The sequence below is a fragment of the Lampris incognitus genome, chromosome 7 (genome assembly GCF_029633865.1).
Source record: "Lampris incognitus isolate fLamInc1 chromosome 7, fLamInc1.hap2, whole genome shotgun sequence".
Classification (NCBI taxonomy): Eukaryota; Metazoa; Chordata; class Actinopteri; order Lampriformes; family Lampridae; genus Lampris; species Lampris incognitus.
This window is the reverse complement of record NC_079217.1, coordinates 23341232-23361231: the sequence shown is the minus strand read 5'-3', so window position 1 is coordinate 23361231 and position 20000 is coordinate 23341232. Positions and strand designations below refer to the sequence as shown.

The 20000-nt window shown below is 44.9% G+C and overlaps 1 protein-coding gene across 1 annotated transcript in view; it reads right to left on the bottom strand.

Moving 5' to 3' along the window:
* Positions 1–10661, bottom strand: part of npas1 (neuronal PAS domain protein 1) — a 32595-nt gene extending 21934 nt beyond the window's left edge. Inside the window, exons 1-2 of the mRNA XM_056283884.1 lie at positions 10567–10661; positions 8499–8737 (exon numbers count right to left, since the gene is read on the bottom strand). Of these exons, the coding sequence (XP_056139859.1) occupies positions 8499–8737; positions 10567–10661 (334 nt within the window). The remainder of the gene's footprint in view (positions 1–8498; positions 8738–10566) is intronic.
* Positions 10662–20000: the final 9339 nt, after the last annotated feature.

The window sequence follows — 20000 nt, the reverse complement described above, 5'->3', positions numbered from 1 at the left end:
ATATCCCATCATCCATGACTTCTCTATAGGCCGTTCATTCATCTAAGCTGAACCAGGAAGTAGCTCAGCAATGCAAAAGACATATTATCATATATATACACTACCGTTCAAAAGTTTGGGATCACCCAAACAATTTCGTGTTTTCCATGAAAAGTCACACTTATTCACCACCATATGTTGTGAAATGAATAGAAAATAGAGTCAAGACATTGACAAGGTTAGAAATAATGATTTGTATTTGAAATAAGATTTTTTTTACATCAAACTTTGCTTTCGTCAAAGAATCCTCCATTTGCAGCAATTACAGCCTTGCAGACCTTTGGCATTCTAGCTGTTAATTTGTTGAGGTAATCTGGAGAAACTGCACCCCACGCTTCCAGAAGCAGCTCCCACAAGTTGGATTGGTTGGATGGGCACTTCTTTGAGCAGATTGAGTTTCTGGAGCATCACATTTGTGGGGTCAATTAAACGCTCAAAATGGCCAGAAAAAGAGAACTTTCATCTGAAACTCGACAGTCTATTCTTGTTCTTAGAAATAAAGGCTATTCCATGCGAGAAATTGCTAAGAAATTGAAGATTTCCTACACCGGTGTGTACTACTCCCTTCAGAGGACAGCACAAACAGGCTCTAACAGGTACTATTTAATGAAGATGCCAGTTGGGGACCTGTGAGGCGTCTGTTTCTCAAACTAGAGACTCTAATGTACTTATCTTCTCGCTCAGTTGTGCAACGCGGCCTCCCACTTCTTTTTCTACTCTGGTTAGAGCCTGTTTGTGCTGTCCTCTGAAGGGAGTAGTACACACCGGTGTAGGAAATCTTCAATTTCTTAGCAATTTCTTGCATGGAATAGCCTTCATTTCTAAGAACAAGAATAGACTGTCGAGTTTCAGATGAAAGTTCTCTTTTTCTGGCCATTTTGAGCGTTTAATTGACCCCACAAATGTGATGCTCCAGAAACTCAATCTGCTCAAAGAAGTGCCCATCCAACCAATCCAACTTGTGGGAGCTGCTTCTGGAAGCGTGGGGTGCAATTTCTCCAGATTACCTCAACAAATTAACAGCTAGAATGCCAAAGGTCTGCAAGGCTGTAATTGCTGCAAATGGAGGATTCTTTGACGAAAGCAAAGTTTGATTTAAAAAAAATCTTATTTCAAATACAAATCATTATTTATAACCTTGTCAATGTCTTGACTCTATTTTCTATTCATTTCACAACATATGGTGGTGAATAAGTGTGACTTTTCATGGAAAACACAAAATTGTTTGGGTGATCCCAAACTTTTGAACGGTAGTGTATATAGATATATATATGTATCTATATCTATCTATCTATCGATCTATATATATATATATACAATCCAGTGAGTCAAGTAAATTCTTTATGAGACAGCACAAGCCTGTATCATGTCATAAGCAATCATCAGCTGTCTATATATATATATATATATATATATATATACATATATATAGCGTTTTTGTTTTTTCGGAAACCATCAATGGTGTTGATAAAAGTGCTCAACAAATGAGGAGCGGAATATCAGTATAGGTGTAAGAAAAACAACTTTTAATACATAGCAGTACAAGCTTGTTTCGTGCGTTGCACACTCATCAGCTGCCAGTGTGGTTCAACAAAGAAAAACACACAGTTTACGTCGCCGCGCGTCACGCCCCTAATTTCGGTGGACAGCAACCAATGAGAGGAGAAAACATCTGAACTATTACAACCAATGGGGTAGGTAGTTATGATGCACAGCAACCAATGGTGGGGTAGAAAACATTACAACCAATGGGGTAAGGGGTTGGGGCTTGTTTTGCAAAAGCATTTAAAGGACCAGGGCGCTGTTGGAATAGCATACATTTAAAATATAACAAGGTAACGTCAAATGGGGTAACAATAATCATCTAATGTTCGGGGGGGGTATTAAAGACAAATAATAAAATACTTTATTATTTGCAAACCTGATATGTCCACCTTGAATAGTAGAAACGAATTGGCCACCAGCTGTAGACACCGAAAAAAATACCTTCTTTGTAACTACGAGTAAAATGTCTTTATCCCCCCCCCCCATTAGATGATACACGTGAAATTTATTACATGTTGTATCTTTTTATATTTTAACTGCCTGCCCTTCCAACTGTGCCCCAACACCACCCCACTATATGATTTACATACATTACCCCATTTGACGTTACCTTGTTATATTTTAAATGTATGCTATTCCAACAGCACCCTGGTCCTTTAAATGTTTTTGCAAAACAAGCCCCAACCCCTTACCCCATTGGTTGTAATGTTTTAGGGGAAATTAGGGGCGTGACGCAGGGCAATGTAAACTGTGTGTTTTCTTTGTTGAACCACACTGGCAGCTGATGAGTGTGCGACGCACAAAACAAGCTTGTACTGCTATGTATTAAAAGTTGTTTTCCTACACCTATATATATATATATATATATATATATATATATATATATATAAACTTAGCACAAAAAGTAAGGAAGTTTGTGTTTGGTAGATTATTTCTTTGTTGTAACAATGCTTCTAAGCAATAAATCTTTTGTCAGGCAGCTGACGGTCAGTACCTGGGGTACCAGAAGCTCAAAACAAGAGTCAACAGCAACAGCAAAATAAGCTTTGGCATTGGCAGAGAAGATTTGGCAAATTTTTCATGGGCGCAACCCACGTACTCAGCTCTGCTGCTCATCCCACAAATGCATGTTCCTCACAAATGTGGCACCATTTAAAGGGAAATAAACAGGCTTTCCAACGGTATAAGATTTATTGCCAAGAAGCATTGTTACAACAAAGAAATAATCTACCAAACACACATTTCCTTACTTTTTGTGCTATGTATACACACACACACACATATATCAAGTGTTTTTCCTACATCCATATTGATATTCCGCTCCTCATTAGTTGAGCACTTCTATCAACACCATTGACGGTTTCTGGAAAAAAGACGATATATATATATACACACACACACACACACACACACATATATATATATATATATATATACATATATAATGCTGTGTCGTGTGCAAAATCTCCAAAATAAAGCCGATGAATAAAGTGACGCCATAATCAATATGCATGTTGGCAAAAACCACGCAAACAACACCCAGGTTGTGTAAATCTGGAACTATCATTTAATGTTAAGGTTGCAGGATTTAATGGGAATGTGGAGTGATACAGATATATCATTACTGTAGGCACAGGACACTGACAGAGATTTTAAAAGATAAATAGACAAGAAAAATATGTCTCCCATGACAGAAGAATTCCCCCAATGCAGAAAGGGTTTTGAAAGATGAAGGTTTTAGTCCTTGGATACTATTGTATTGTACAAAGGGATTTAGACACACACACACACACACACACACAGAATCGGAATGAACAACATCTCTGGGTCATTTTACTTTTCCTCCTTACTGCCTTTCCTTTTTGTTCGTTCTTACTTGCTCCTATCCATCTCTCCTCCCTCCCTCTCCCTCCCTCTCCCTCTCTCTCTCTCTCTCTCTCTCTCTCTCTCTCTCTCTCTCTCTCTCTCTCTCTCTCTCTCTCTCTCTCTCTCTCTCTCTCTCTCTCTCTCTTCTCTCTCTCTCTCTCTCTCTCTCTCTCTCTCTCTCTCTCTCTCTCTCTCGTCTCCTCTGTCTCTCTCGGTGTGAAGGTCATGCAATTGATTTTCCTCTGTCTATTCATTTTTCAAGACTGGCTTTGAAACGTGGGAAGCAGACAAAAGCCACACTACCCCCCACCCTTGCCTCCACTCCTTTCCTGTCCTCCAGCCCCCATGCCCTCCTTCGCTCGTTACTGCCCCTCGCCCATACGGACCCCCTTGGACGAGAGGCAAGGTAGAGGAATGCAATGGGGGGATGGCCACAACAATTCACCTTTCTCGCCACCCTCCCCTTTTACTCCATCACTCCATCTTCTCTCTCCACTCTCTCTCTCTCTCTCTCTCTCTCTCTCTCTCTCTCTCTCTCTCTCTCTCTCTCTCTCTCTCTCTCTCTTCTGTCTGTCTGTCTGTCTGTCTGTCTGTCTGTCTGTCTCTCCCCTCATCCCTCAACATCCTCTCCCCACCTCTCTCCCTCTCTCTTCATCCCTCGGCATCCTCTCCCCACCTCTTTCCTCTTCTTTCTCCTCCCACCTCTTCCGTGCTCACACCTGGATCTCTGACTACGTTCCACTACTGGAATTAAAGCCATGCATCACACGTCTAGCATAACCAATGCATTGTGGGTAGACTTGTTTCAAACCGATGTCAAAATTAGCTTTGAATTTTGATCCCTGGCCCCACACGAACTGTCCGACCTGCTGGCTGATTAGGATTAACCAAGACTGTAAAGACTGCCATGTGAAATTCTCAGTGTTTTATTCATCTATTCATGATGTCATGTATCTGTCTGTGATTTAAAGTACTCTAGTTGTTTGTGTTGGTAAATTTGGGACAATAAAAATCACTTGTGGCGGCTCTGACGGAAGGCGAGTGCGACAATAAGGTAAGGTTTCCGAATCTCATTGCCTGCATCAAGTGTGTATCATGTATCATGGTGTTGGCGGCCTGTCACATGGTTTTCCATAGCATTTGTGTGGATGCAATGCTATGGGGCTGTTCAATGTGCTTGCAGTATGTTCCTCATATGTACTGGGAGAGCCCATCCCTGCAGAGAAAGCTGTACCTCACATCGATATTCCTATTATACTCCTAGTTCACACACAGGACAGTACACCAACCTGCACACCTACATTTCAAAATATCATCTATTTTCTATCAAGGCCAAAGAGAAACCTGGACACCTGAGGCAACAAATGCAGCACACCATCTGCAGAGCTCATTCAAGGCCACACTGCTATGTGAAAGTGTGGCAGTGTATAGCTGAAGATGGAGGTCGTTTTGTCTAAGTCGCGGAACAAAATATTCCATCCTTGCAGTCCCGCATAGCCGACTTGATAGCTTGCTACAAACATCATCATGTATAGTTGCATGGTTCCCAATGGATCCACGCATGCTACAAATGTACGCTTTCCTGGCACCCGGGTTTTTTGCATTAGGGTTTTTATCATATGCATCGTATTCATAGCTCGGGCTTATGAAACACACTCTTAGATATGACCTCTCTGAACAGGACGGCGTTGGTAAGCTATTCCCAATTGTAAATGGGCATATTATATTATTATATCCATTATATGCAAAAGTGCATTGTACAGTGTGGTAAACTAACCCCCACAAATTCCCACATCCACATATATACATCGACATGGATGTTGTTGCTCGCGTGTCCTCAAATTATATATATATACTTTATACGCACACGGACACACACAAACATAGACAAGGACATTGAGAAATACAGACAAAGACAGATACACTGGAGTGTGTGCACACACAAACACACACCTAATTGTGGCTGCATCATTTCCCCCCCCCCCCAGTAATAGTAGCAATTAGACAAGCTGTATAATTACACTGTCCTCGTTATATAGTTAATTTCCGTAATTACAAATCACACGAAGAGTTTCCTCCCTCTTTGTGTATCATCTCTCACTCTCTCGCTCATACTATTTGTACTCTGCAGTGGGGGTACCCCAATTAGTTATCCCAAGCAAAGCAAAGGGGGTGAGTATGTGTATGTTTATACAAACATGTGTACTTGAGAGCATGTACTGTACATGTTTGTGTGGTCACCCACATGTATGACAAAGGCAATCATGGTTGATAATCGAGCCCTGTATAATTGCAGCACTCCCACTGGTCCAGACAGAATTTCCATGGCATGTCTCATGCTGGAACAAGATGAGACTACCATAGTTCTGTTTTGATAGATAGATAGATAGAGAGAGAGAGAGAGAGAGAGAGAGAGAGAGAGAGAGAGAGAGAGAGAGAGAGAGAGAGAGAGCACGATGCATGGATTTTAGTAGTCTATTTCTATAAGTAAAAAAAGCGTCTGACAATTATTTCCCTGTTATACAATAGTTTTTCTTGACTCGTCCTCGTCTCGCGCCCATCAAGCAGGCGAACTGCAGTCAAGCGGTGTATTAAACGGATGTATTGAAATGTCCATGCATTTCAAGTCAAATTCCGACAAAATAAGCCATCAAAAGATGCCCTTTGCTTCAGCACACTTACATTAGAAATAGTTGCTGCTCAAACAAGCAAATGAGGTTTAATCATCACTCAACGTTTTTTGAGCGCATTTAGCGGTTCTGTTTTGTGGAAGAGGGACGGGGACTGTCTGTGTGTGTAGTTTAATGGCTTCAGTTCACACATAAAACGTAATACAAATCTAAAAATAATCTGAACCGTATTGACTTCTGTTGCAAAAATGCACACTTGTAATTAATGAAACTCTATTGAAACAATCAAAGAAGGTTGAATCAGTTCATCTGGATACAACGTTGATTGACAGGTACGTTTTATCACTCATCTAAGTGACCTCTTCAGTCTAAACTGATTGCAGGTGTCCCCACCCTTATAAACAATACAGTTGCCTAACGACCAAAAACCATCGTCCAGTTTCATATGCAAATATGGGTGTGACCACTAACTAGACTTTCAATGGCCATGTGTACTATTCAGAGTGGCCACTGGCCTGTCGGTGGAGTCCTGGTCTGACGTGTGTTGTGTCATCCTCTTGGCCAGCATCTGTTTGGTTTCCCCGACGTGCAAGTCACGGCAATCCTCCTGGCACTTAACAGCGTACACGATATTGCTCTTTTTGTGCCAGGGGACCCGATCCTTGGGGTGGACCAACTTCTGGCACAGCGTGTTTTGGGGTTTGAAAGCAACTGAGACGTGGTGTCCAGGCCAGGACTCTGCAGTCTACACCCATCTACAGGACAGAGTGCACTCTTTCAGGGATGAGGATGTGCACATCCTTTATAGGGAGGAACACTGGTTTGAACGGGGAGTCAAAGAGGCCATCTATGTGAAGAGGGAACGACCATCCCTGAACCGAGAGGGGGCCTTAGAGTACATCTGTCGCCATCTTACAATGCTGTGATTGCAGCTATTCCACAATCCTCTGTGAATACTACACATGGCCATCGAAAGGCAAGGCAAGTTTATTTGTATAGCACCTTATCATGGCACAGGTCATTCAAAGTGCTTTACAGGCAAAAGATAAGAAAAAAAGCATTATAAAAGCATAAAATAAGACACATAAAAGTACAGACAATTTTTATAAAAGTACAGACAAGTTTAAAACTGAGTTAGTAAAATAAATAAATGTGTCTTAAAAGCTGATTAATTAAAAGTAACAACAATCAGAGCAGAATATAAAATAAAAAATTTAAAATATACAAAACACACACACACACACACACACACACACACACACACACACACACACACACACACACACACACACACACACACACACACACACACACCAATAACTTAGCCATAGGCCGTTTTAAAAAATAAGGTTTTTAACCTGCTTTTAAATGTCTCCAGTTAGTGGTCACACTCATATTTGCACATGAAACTGGTCGTTGGTTTCTGTCATTATACATCTGTCACCATCTTACAATGCTGTGATTGCAACATTCCCTAATTCTCTGTGAATAGTACACATGGCCTTTGAAACTCTAATTATTGGTCACATCTATATTTGCATATGAAACTGGTCGATGGTTTCGGTCGTTAGGCAACTGTATTGTACTGTATTGTTTATAAGGGGTGGGGATACCTGCAGTCAGTTTAGACTGAAGATGTCACTTCGTTGAGCGATGAAATGTATCTGTCAGTAAACGTTGTATCCAGATGAACTGATTCAACCGTCTTTGATTTTCTTACCTGAATTATTGAGCATGCATCAAGACATGCACTGAAACAAATACTGCATGCAAAGTACAAAAGATACATTGATTTCTATAAATGCAAAAAAATATTATTTGCCAGTTTTTTGCCAGTCGTGTATTTAATCTGTTATGTACTAACCTGCATCAGGTCCAGTATGAAACAACTAAAATTAATCTTAATCAAAATCATCAGATTAAATTCATTATATTCAGGGTACGTGACCCTGGGTGGAAGTTAGCAAGAGCTAGCTCTATTTTGAAAACATATTGCAAAAGAACCCGCCCCTTCACTTCTTCCTAGAAGTTGTGTGAACGCACAAACTGATTGACAGCGAGTAGGAACCAATGGAGACGCCGTGGTGGAAAGAACTCTCCTGATTGGCTGATAAGCAGCGGATACAGAGAACATTTTCTGCCTCCATTTACATAACCTAGGGCGGCTGCAGAGACCGGATTTTTTTTTTTTTACTGCATCTACTTACTTGATCGTTGCCGGGATGTAGAAAGAGTTTCACCAAATATTATAAAAAGTATTCTGAATTAAAATCAATGACAGCCACTTTAATCTATACAGAGTGAACTTTGCAAGCATCGAAATGACATCTCCATTACAGTGTACTGAAATGAGTTGGCACAACCTAATTTTCTCTCTCTCTCTCTCCCTCACTATCCATGTTCCTCTCTCTTTCTCACCTTTGCTGCAATTGCTGTCTCCCTCCAATAGGGGGCTCCAGGGCGGGTCCCCCTGGCTGGCAAAGGTGCGCATGTGCAGGTAGCTGATGGTCAGCCTGATGACCGAGGCCTTGTCCAGCTGGCTGGTGATGGCCCCCGGTAGAGGCAACATCTTGGCCAGCTCAAAGAACTCAAAGTTCTCCTTCCCCCGCCGGGAACGGGCCGCATTACGAGACTTCTCTTTACGCAGGTTCTGGAGACTGGGAGGTGAATGGGGGAGGGAAGGTGGAAGTAGAAAAGGGTGGGGAAAGAACGCAGGAAGAAAAGTGGTAGAGGAAAATGGAAGACAGGGCAGAGGGAAATGGTGTAAGTCAGCACTCAGCAAGTTGAGAGAAACAGCTTGGAGTATCTCATAATGGCAATTTACTGACCACCTGTTGATTGATTTATGCTCTATAAGAAGGACCTGAGCATCAATCCAGAAAACTCATTTCATAAAGACATATAATGGCGGTGGCTCCTGCAATTCAAGTGAAACAATTTCCATTCTGACCCATCTCTTGCAGGCTGGCTTGGTGATTATAGACTAATGACCTTTTCTATCTAGCAGAGAAACGTCCTAAAAAAACATTTGTTCCCCCACACACGTATACAAAGACACACACACACACACACACACACACACACACACACACACACACACACACACACACACACACACACACACACACACACACACACACACACACACACACACACACACACATCTCCCCTTCCATGTCTCTCATCTGGTCCTGGGTTAGTGAGCTGGAGATCAATAGGGAAGGGAGGGACAGAGTGACAGAGGGGGCTGGGGCCCAGGTAGCCTGTCTCTCTGATTGGGTATTGACTCTCCTCAATGGGTCCTGAGTGGTGGAATTATGTTGTCACAGCTACTTCACAATTTGTGTCTGTGCTGAGCAGGAAAAAAAAACATGTGTGTGTTGTGTGTGTGTGTGTGTGAGAGAGAGAGAGAGAGAGAGAGAGAGAGAGAGAGAGAGAGAGAGAGAGAGAGAGAGAGAGAGAGAGAGAGAGAGAGAGAGAGAGAGAGAGAGAGAGAGAGGACAGAGCGCACGAGAGACAGAGAAAGAGAGAGAGAGAGAGAGAGCAAGAGAGAGAGAGAGAGAGAGAGAGAGAGAGAGAGAGAGAGAGAGAGAGAGAGAGAGAGAGAGAGAGAGAGAGAGAGAGAGAGAGAGAGGACAGAGCGCACGAGAAACAGAGAAACAGAGACAGAGAGAGAGCAAGAGGGAGAGAAAGAAAAAATAGCATTTTTCTCATGTCTATGTCATTGATTCTCATTCTGAAAAAGACCACCAGTGGTGTGTGAGTGAATGCACATGTTTGTCAGTGTGGGAACTAGAAAGACCAAACAAAAAGAGAAAGGAAAGAGCACATATACACACAGTATATCTATATTCATGTATATGTGTGTGGTGTGTGTGTGTTCTGTCTTAATCAGCATCTGCATCTGTTGTTTCTTTCCTTAGCTCTCTAAAGCATACAAACAGTGTTTGTGTGATTGTGTGTGGGTGTGGCTGTCAGTGTGTGTGTGTGTGTGTGTGCGCACATGTATGTTTATGTGTGCATGCTTGCACGTCGACTCATGCTGCCAGTCTCTGTTACATCTCATTATTATACTGCCTCGACCCCAGCCACCGAGAACAATCAATACACACACATTGATTCTGCTTAGTTTTTATATCCGCCAATAAATGACTGGCCATTAATAATTCCAGCCAAATTTACTTAATCTCCCACTAAGGGGAGGGGATTCACAGGTTTGACAGGGTTGGCAGAAGTGCAAGAACACAGTATATACGTATGTAGTATCAAAGAGAATAGACCGATGCTTTTGTAAGTTGCGGGTCACTGATAGCAAATTTGCATTGCATCTGTCAGTGTATACGGTATAAGGGTGTTAATGCATGGATATTGCAGAGATTGATTCATGGGCATGCATGCATACTTATATTGTGTGTGCTCTGCCTGACTGTGTGTGGTGTGTGTGTGTGTGTGTGTGTGTGTGTGTGTGTGTGTGTGTGTGTCTCACCAGGGCAGGGTGGGAGGCTTCGCCAGCAGTCCTTGGAGGAAATCCCACTCCACACTCACGCACTTCCCCTCACTCACAAATGGCATGGTCGCCATCCTTCCTCCAATCACGTGCCACTGCCGCTGCTTCTAACGAAGGCTCTGATTGGCTGAGAATGTGGCAGTCTCAAACCTCGTGCTGGTGATTCATGCAAATGGAGGCGGCGGTAAGCAATGAGGAGAGGACAGGGGAGAAAAAAAAACAGAGTTAATAACCAAATAAGGAGAAAATGTGGTAGAGCATTTTAATTGCAATGTCATGGCTGAGTCGAGTAATGTTCAAGCATTTACTCTATATGTACCCATTACCTACAAAAGCACGAGTTTGTCTCATACCGGACTGCCGCAGTTTTTTTTTCTTCTAACTCATTTGATGTCTTAGTCCATCCATTGGAATAATTACAGTGAGAGAAAGAAAGAAAGAAAGAAAGAAAGAAAGAGAGAGAGAGAGAGAGAGAGAGAGAGAGAGAGAGAGAGAGAGAGAGAAAACCCAGCGACAACGAGAAAGAGAGCAATTAGTTGAGCACCTTCCCATATAAAGGTCAGCAGCTCTTCCCTGGCGATGAGACATGAGAGAAACACTGGGGATCTTTCAAGGCGGGTATTTAGCTGAAACTCATAGATGTCCAAATGTCTCCACTCGTGCCTGAGAGAATAACTCCATTCTTCAGAAATTGGCTGGACTTTAAGCTTAAAGCGTGTCCCCCAAAGACACAACAGCAGCACAAACATGCAACACATGGTGTGCAGAATCCCCTAGTCGCTCTTCCCCGCATCCGTCATTGCCCCTCTCCATCCATCTCAACCACTTCTCCCACCAGAAAACAAGTTGGCAACGTTCTGCTCCTGTCCTCAAAGTGAGACCCCGCTTGTCACCCATTTTGGTCCCCCGTCTCCCCTCTCTCCGCTGCGTTGACATTTAAAGGGCTAGCGTGGCCCCAAGCACCATGGTGTCATGCCCCTAGGCCTGAGATGCCCCCTCTCACTCACCCTCTCTCTCTCTTTCTCTCTGACCCGGCCGGGTCACGACGGGGCGAGGCAGAAGCGTTTCGCTGGAACAGTAGATCACGGATTATGTCTTTAACTCGATCACAGCTACACGGCTCAAACAGGCAGGTTTACATTACATGACTACAACAGCTAACACTACTGTATCTGTGTGCAGAACAACTTGCTTCTCGGTCTACCTTCCTGACCGGTCTCATCACTAAAGGATTTTACTCATAGAGATCTGTAGACAGAGAACACACAGTCCCGGCCTTTACTGATGCGGGGAAGATCCCACCGACCATGTGACCTGATGTCCATGTGGCGACTATGTGTCAGCGCTCATCTAGCTCAGAATGCGTTTGGGTAAATGCAGCTCACTGTTAGACCAAACTGTTTGATTAAATATTACATAATCATGTATCACCCAAACAGCTTGTACCATCTAAAATACACAACACAAGTCGAAATTGTGCCGGAACACTTAAAGTTGCTGTTGTTTCGATGGCGTCTGTTTAGTTCTCCAGATTAGAGATATAAACATCGACTAGAGCTTCACTTTTCCACCAAACGGTTGCAGCCTTGACGGTGTAACCGTTTGGACGTATTTTAGATATCTAATCAGCGTAAAACTGCTCAGTTGGAAGAGTGGGGAAAACAAAGTAGGGGAGACACAGAAGAGGAGGCAGTGATGAGATTTGGTCCTAGTCCAGAGGAAAGACTTGATTACGCCAATATTTCTGGCTACCTGTACAGACAATATGTTTCATCGTCAACTTATAGCTTCACTATGCAAGTTTTTTTTGTTGTTGCTGTTTGTTGATTTTCTCCTCAATTGTGCTTTGCCAATTCCCCTATTTTCCAAGCCATCCCGGTCGCTGCTCCACCTTCTCTGCCGAGCCGGGGAGGGCTGCAGACTTACCACATGCCTCCTCTGATACATGTGGAGTCGCCAGCCACTTCTTTTCGCCTGACAGTGAGGAGTTTTACCAGGGGGACGTAGATCGTGGGAGGATCACGCTATTCCCTCCAGTTCCCCCTCCCCCTCAAAGAGGCACCCTGACTGACCAGAAGAGGCGCTAGTACAGCGTCCAGGACACATACCCACATCCGGCTTCCGACCCACAGACATGGGCAATTATGTCTGTAGGGACGCCCGACCTAGCCGGAGGTATCACGGGGATTTGAACTGGCGATGATACCTGTGTTGGTAGGCAAGGGAATAGACTGCCACGCCACCTGGACGCCTTCACTGTGCAAGTCTGACAGTAGTGACACTTGTTAGCCGTGAGCGCTACTTCTGCATTGGCAAAGGCTTGACATCAAAGAGTCTATTTTTGATGGCCGAGCGGAATAAATCGCCATTCTTGCAATCCGCTCGTCATGTGGCTGGGAGGTTCGTATCCCAGACTCGCCGTAACCGGTCACGGCCAGATCGTCCACGGGGTAAGGCGTTCATTAGGCCACCCTTACCCGAGGGATAGTGGGTGTAGATCGGTGTAGTGTTCAGGGACTCGTCGTTCTCTAGCGACCCCTCTGGCCCACCCGGGCGCCTGCAGCCACGCAACCGAAAGCGTTCTCCCTACGCCTCCTTCGCAGCTTGAAGGTGATGCAATCCATGCGAGGAGGCTTCAGTGTGTAAAATAGCGAGAGCAGCCGACACGAGTTTGAAGGAAGCTGGTGTTACGCTTATCTCCTTTCTGTGGACACGTGAGCCAGGGGAGTTATTCGACAAGAGTTCCGGCCATATGCCATTGGGTTAATCGGGTGGGATAAGGGGAAAAACTAGAAATAATTTAAAAAACAAAAGTCTACTTTTTATCTACTGCAATGTGTTAACTTGAGTTAATATGAGGTTTTTCTTCTTCTTCTTCTTCTTCTTCTTCTTCTTCTTCTTCTTTTGGCTTGTTACCTGTTTCTCAGGGGGTTGCCACAACAGATTTTATAGTTTCTATCAGTACCCTGTGAGGGCACAGCACCAATGGTGGCCACTGTTAACTCCGGCCTCGACCGATCCAGTATGGTCTTGTCAATTCGTATAATGATTTGGCAAAATTTTACACTGGATGCCCTTCCTGATACAACCCCTAACCCTACGGACAGGGGCACAGGTAAAGCACTGGATGCCACCCCAGTATTCATGGGCTTGCACCCATGCCTGTTGCCTGAGTTAACATATGAGTTTATACATAACAAATTGCACCCAATGGATATTCAATACACCAAGTAGCCTAGCTGCTAGAGCCTGGAGTGGTCTGGTGCGACCAGCCTTTTCACAGTCTTCTTGCACATCACATTTTACACCTGGTCTTGAGAGGGCTCTCGCACACTAAGGAAGGACAATCAAGCTCCAGTGGTTTTGAATAGGTTAATACATGATGGTAGGTGAAAAATGAACATTTCCACATATGGCATTGCAGCCCCGCGATATGCATTGAAAGCAGCGAGGAGGCACCGCTCACAGCAAAAACAAGCGCCGCTGCTGTCCCCAAACTTGCTTTAGTGCTGCTTTAAAACTAAGGCGCAGGTCTCATCCAAATAAAGGCAACCCGTCCCCTCTCCTTTTAACCTTCCAAACTGCAACATCGACACTTCTTTTTACAGGGTTGTCGATGTTAAAGGATGGACAAGGCAGAGCAGAGGGCAGGGCACTCCCGTCTTTAGCTACGTCTGACAACATCACCTGTGTCACCTCCTCCGCCCTGGCTGGATAAAAAGAGCACATGCTAGGTTAGCCTTGCAACAGCAGAAAGGGAAAATAAAAAGGGAAGAAATACTCTCTCGGCACGCACATGCACACACACGCGCACACACTAACAACCACACCCACATGCAATCACACGTACACTGTTCATGTGCCTTAGAGAGCAAAGGAAAGAAACAACAGATGCAGATGCTGATTAAGGCAAACACACACACATGCACACCTACACACATGCACACATGCACACACGCAAACTGACGCACACACAAATTGGCAATCGCTTCAATAGACGGAAACACTGTCCGTTTCGTCCCATACCAATATGTTTATCTCTTAATTGACCCTATCTGTCCTTATCTAATCTCTCTACCCATCTTTCTGTCTGTCTCTATCGCTCCATCTCTCACTCCCTCCGTCTCGCTCTTACCGAGCAGACACAGGGGCGTAATGGACGGGGGCCTCCACAGTAATTATTCAATCAGCCTCATAACCTTGTCGCAGGTTGGGCGGCCCATTAATGCACTCACCCAAATGGACCCCGTCACTTTGACTGTTAATGCTGCAGCTAGCTAGCAGCACAACAGGCTGAATGTCAAACGTGTCATCTCGACGCCCAGCGCGAACAAGACGCTCAGTAGAACGTAACCCGCAATAAGGAAATAAACGGAGCTGGCATACTATACATGGCCCCGAAATAAAAACGTCTTCCCCCCACACAGAAAAGTCTGGAAGAACTGTGTCAAGTTTATTATGGCAATAAAGGCATAAGATAAAAAAACAACAAAAACACAAAACAAAAGTCCGTCTTGAGACTGTTCTGTGTGCTGTGCCAGTATACTGTAGATGGTATGCTCAGCTATGCAAGCAACATAGCTTGTCAATTTATAAATACACGGGTTTTGAAACTTTGGAGTGAAACCTTAAATATACAGTACTCACAGCTTCAGCTACCAAACAAGCATAAGTGCAGACCGCACAACTGCTCACCACACAATTATGTAATATTACATTAATATTGGAGTAAAACAAATATGGATGTTTCATATCCAGTGGAGCATGTGTGTGTGTGTGTGTGTGTGTGTGTGTTTGTGTGCGTGCGTGTGTGCGCGCATGCGACCTCTCCCTCTTGGCACAGTCCCACTTAGCGGCATCAGCAGCAGTGGCAGCGACAGAGAGGAGGAGGCCACGGCGGCAGGAAACGTTGGGCGCCCCTGTTTTCCATGTGTTCTCTGGCTGTTCGCTTGGCTTCCACTCTGTTTGTTTTCTGCAGGGATGTTTAATTAGGGCCTCCAGCTGTCAGAGGTTCGTTAGCACACCCCTCCTCTACCCCGGCCACCCTCTGCCTGCAGAGTCGGCGGCATCAGGCAAATAAACACATTTAAGTCAAACAGCACGCAGAGAGACAATAGCCCTTCTGCCATGCCACTAGCTCCCCTAGGTAGAGACACGGTTGTTTTATGCCTCATCTCCCCACCCCCTGGGGTCCAATACAGAGCCTGGCCAAGACTATGAATGTGGAGAGAGAGGTTGACTTACCCCACTTGAGACAGCACACACACACACACACACACACACACACACACACACACACACACACACACACACACAGTGCAAGCCTTTACAATGTCCGACAAGGAAAAGTAAAAGATTTCAAATTCATCTGGATATGGAATGAACACCGAAAAGAGGTGCAATCGCTTAGCAATAAAGGATGCCAAGTCTTGTAGCATCCTGTGTTAAAGGACACAATCTGGTCATTTCTCGTGTTTGGTCGAATGCAGCACCGCTAATGGTCGTGAAGGAGATGCCTGGTTTTTTTTGTTTTTTTGTTTCCCCCGCATCCACCTCTTCTCTCTGTTCTTTGATTACATATCTAGTAGGTAAAATTCCGTCAGAGGAGATAAATTGGAGTGCACATTAAACAGCAATAAAAAAATGTGCTTGTGGATGATATTTTATAAAATAGAGCGCTCTCAATATCATAGAAGAGGCAGAAAATACGGCCATAAATAATGTGAACAGCATATTTGATGTAGCTAGTTTTCTATCTCGCCTTTCATGTTGTTGAGTAGTTGTAAATGAGTGTCTGGAGTATCTGGAGAGATGAGGCTTGGTACTCTGGTTGGAGGGCTGAAGACTGCTTATCATGCATTACAGCTCTGTTTGGACCCCAGGATTTGGAAGTCAAAAGACTTTTTAATGTACAATTTTTCAACCACTGATCAATCGACAGCCGCTGGACATGAAGATCTCTCTCCCGCTCTCTCTCCCTCTCTCTCCCTCCCTCCCTCTCTCTCTCTGCCTCTCTCTCTCTTCCTATCTCTGTCTACCTTCGCCCGTGTCTACCATATTCCGGCGCATTCGGCATTCTGCTTCCGTATCGAAACGCTGGCTGTGGTTGACCTTGACGACTCCCGATCATTCCCAACCCAAGGTTCTCTCCAATTCTCAAGGGCCTTGGCGTTCCCCCCCCTCCACCCACCCCACCCCCTCAGCTTCCACCAAACCCCCCCACCCCCACCCCCTTGCTCCTCCCCAGACCCTGCCCGGGTCATTAATAATCTAATGGAATCAATACGCTGTTAGATTGGACTAGAGTGACCCCGCCCGCCCCCAGGTATCGCCGTGGTGATGAGCAGGAAAAGGAGCGATCAGGGAAAGGAGGGGTGTGTGTAAAGGAATGAATGCAGGGGCCATGGGGGAGCAGTCAGCAGTCACCATGTGGACCGTTCCTAAACTGGAAGAATACAGAATAAAGAAATCAGCAATAAATAAATGATTACAGAGGAAGAGAGGTGGGTAGGGATGGGATGGGGGGGTATGCAGCGGGAGGGTGGATGGGTGCTGAGAGGGTGGGAAAGCGCAGAGAGAGAGAGAGAGAGAGAGAGAGAGAGAGAGAGAGAAATAATGGACAGCTGGAGATAGAGATGGAAAGGGATTTGCTAATTTTCGCCCATGATAATCAATATCTTTCTCCTTCTTCTTCTTCTTTTTTTTTTATTACACGGGGCTTTGGTGTGCACGCTTTGATGTCCACTCCTCATGGGTGCAGCGCAACAGAAAATCAAACCTACGTCTCCGATGATTATCGTCCGCCTCTGACTGATTTTTCAAGATGACCCGTCCTCTATGAAATATGTACCGAATGTATCTAACGGGATGGGGGGGGGGGACAACACTGCTCTTCTCTAATGACATTTTTTTCCAATTGAAATGTTTGCCATCCATGATCTGGCATCCCTCGTTAGCCTTCTCTCATTTTGATTGCTTTCAGGGGGGAAAAAAATGTCAGTGTGTTTTAAAATGGGTGAATCAGTTCAGTACTGAACTGCTTCGCAGAATGTGGAAAAAAATGTTATAAGGAGAAGAGATGGGAGCTAGAAGGGGAGGAGAGAAGGAGCTTGCCTGGCTCTGGTGGAGCCGGCTGAGCGGTAGGAGCTCTCTATAAGGCTGAGATGGTAAATCCACTCCAATAAGCACAGACCACATCCGCACTGACCTCCAAATAACCACAGGCCAAAGCACAGTTCACAGGTCACAGACACACAATTACACACCTGCAGACACACACACGTACATACACACCTACCTACATGCGTGTGCACATGCACACCCGCACAGCACAAGCAAACACACATACACACAATGACGCCGGAAAGTTCCCATGCACGGGCCCGTGTCACAGGCTAGATAAAAGTTGCACGACTTGTCCAAGTGTGTCTGTAGAGTAGAAAAGCAGGCACACCGACTGGCCTAATGATATATTCTCACGCCCGGCACAGAGGTCAATATTATGCTAAAAGAAATGAAACAACCCTGAGAGCAATTTGTACCCTGCACACTTCTTGCATGTGCCTTAGACCATAGTTCAGCCACTTGAATTGATATTTCTTAGTCCAGATTGGATGTGGACTGGAGAGCAACTTTTTTTTTTTATCATATAAGAGCGTCTTCCCCCCTGTGAAAATTTTGACAGAATTCGACTCACTTCTAATAATAATTTTTCATGGATGTGTGCCTATATAGTGTATGTGAATGCTAAGTCACTGTGTATGCTTGTGAAAGGGTACACGCAACTGTGTGTGTGTGTGTGTGTGTGTGTGTGTGAGTGCGTGCGCATATCTGCAGGCCGGTGGCTCCCTTCAGGGCAGTGTGTGAATGACAGCGGGGGTTATGTAAGGAGCCACAGCGGGGTCGGAGTGGACAGTCCGACTGGAGATCAGGTCAGCAGAGTGTGACACTAAACACATCTCCCTGACACTGCGCTGACACCCTCTGTCACAGATTCACACACTGTCTGTCAATGCCACACACACACACACACACACGCATGCACGCACACACACACATACAGAGCGTGAGCAGGAAGTGTGTGAGCAACTGTCTGTCAACAGAGCAGACACCACCACCTAAGTGTGTGTGTGTGTAAAAGAGCAATAGAGAGAGGGGGGGAGAGAGGAGGAAAAAAAAATAGAGAGAAAAATAGCGAGACAAGGGGAAGATGAACACTGAGGTGTCCGTCTACCTGTGCGTTCGGACCCCCTTTTTTGTTTGTGTCTTCCTCCCTCGTCAGAGATGAATAAACTGTTTAAACCTAAAATGTAAAATCGGCACTCTTCTCCTCACCCTCGTCCCCTCTGTTGCTGCACTAAAACTGCTCATTCTGTCGCCCAGCATTCCCATAGATCTGTCCTGCAACACAGCACGATAAACACACACTTGACGGGCAGTTCAATCCAAAGAAAGCAGATGCTAACCTCGCAGGAGCAGAAACTGGCAACGGCGGCGATGGTTGCAGGACAGAAAAGTTTCTGGGGGTTTTTCTGGGTTTTTTTGTCCCTGACACTTTGCTGTGAGACTTGCACGTCTTAGACGTCCCAATCGAAGGGTCGCCCATTTCTTTTTAAGTCTCGGTGTCGTGTGCAACTGCTGCTCTGATAGTTTTTAAGTTCTGAATATCACTGTGAGTTTAATTTTTTTTTCATATCTGTTTCACAGCGATCCTTTATGGTGGCTAAGCCAAGGCCAGAGCCCCAGATGCCTGCTGGGCCGAGCAGCCGCCGCTCCTCTTCCTCTGCCTGAGGAAGAACCCGGCGTCTGGATCTAATGAAAGAGAAAGGCTTGAGGAAAAGGACACAAGCGAGGCATCCTGCACATGGGCAGGAATGAAAATGGGACGGTGTGTCTTTGCAGCTCTGCGGGCCCCCGGCCGTACCTTGTGCTGGCAATGACACAGGTTCGACTCTTGCTCTCGGCAGAAAGCGATCGGAGAATAGTTAAGAACGTCTCGAAGATGAAATGTTGCAAATTGTCAGAAGATAAATTTGCACCTACTTTAAACCGACATGTAGCTGTTCGCTAAAAGCAGCTCTGTGGTCAGACACAGACGCAGCCACATGGAGCGACTGCAAGAGATGCCATCCTCATTTCTGTGTGAAGTTATGTTGATGGGATTTATCCGAAACACCTGCAAAGAGCAGGTGGTGCGTACAGAAGCACAAATTACAAGTGGGAACAAAACGACGCATGGTTTGCGAGTGCGGTTGTGGGACGGCAGACCCTACATCCACACAACAGACTTAGATAAGAAGTCTTGCACAAACTTGTGCAGGGCAGGGGTACATGAACGGAAAAACATTAACCTGCATGTGCACACACACTCACACACACACACACACACACACACACACACACACACACACACA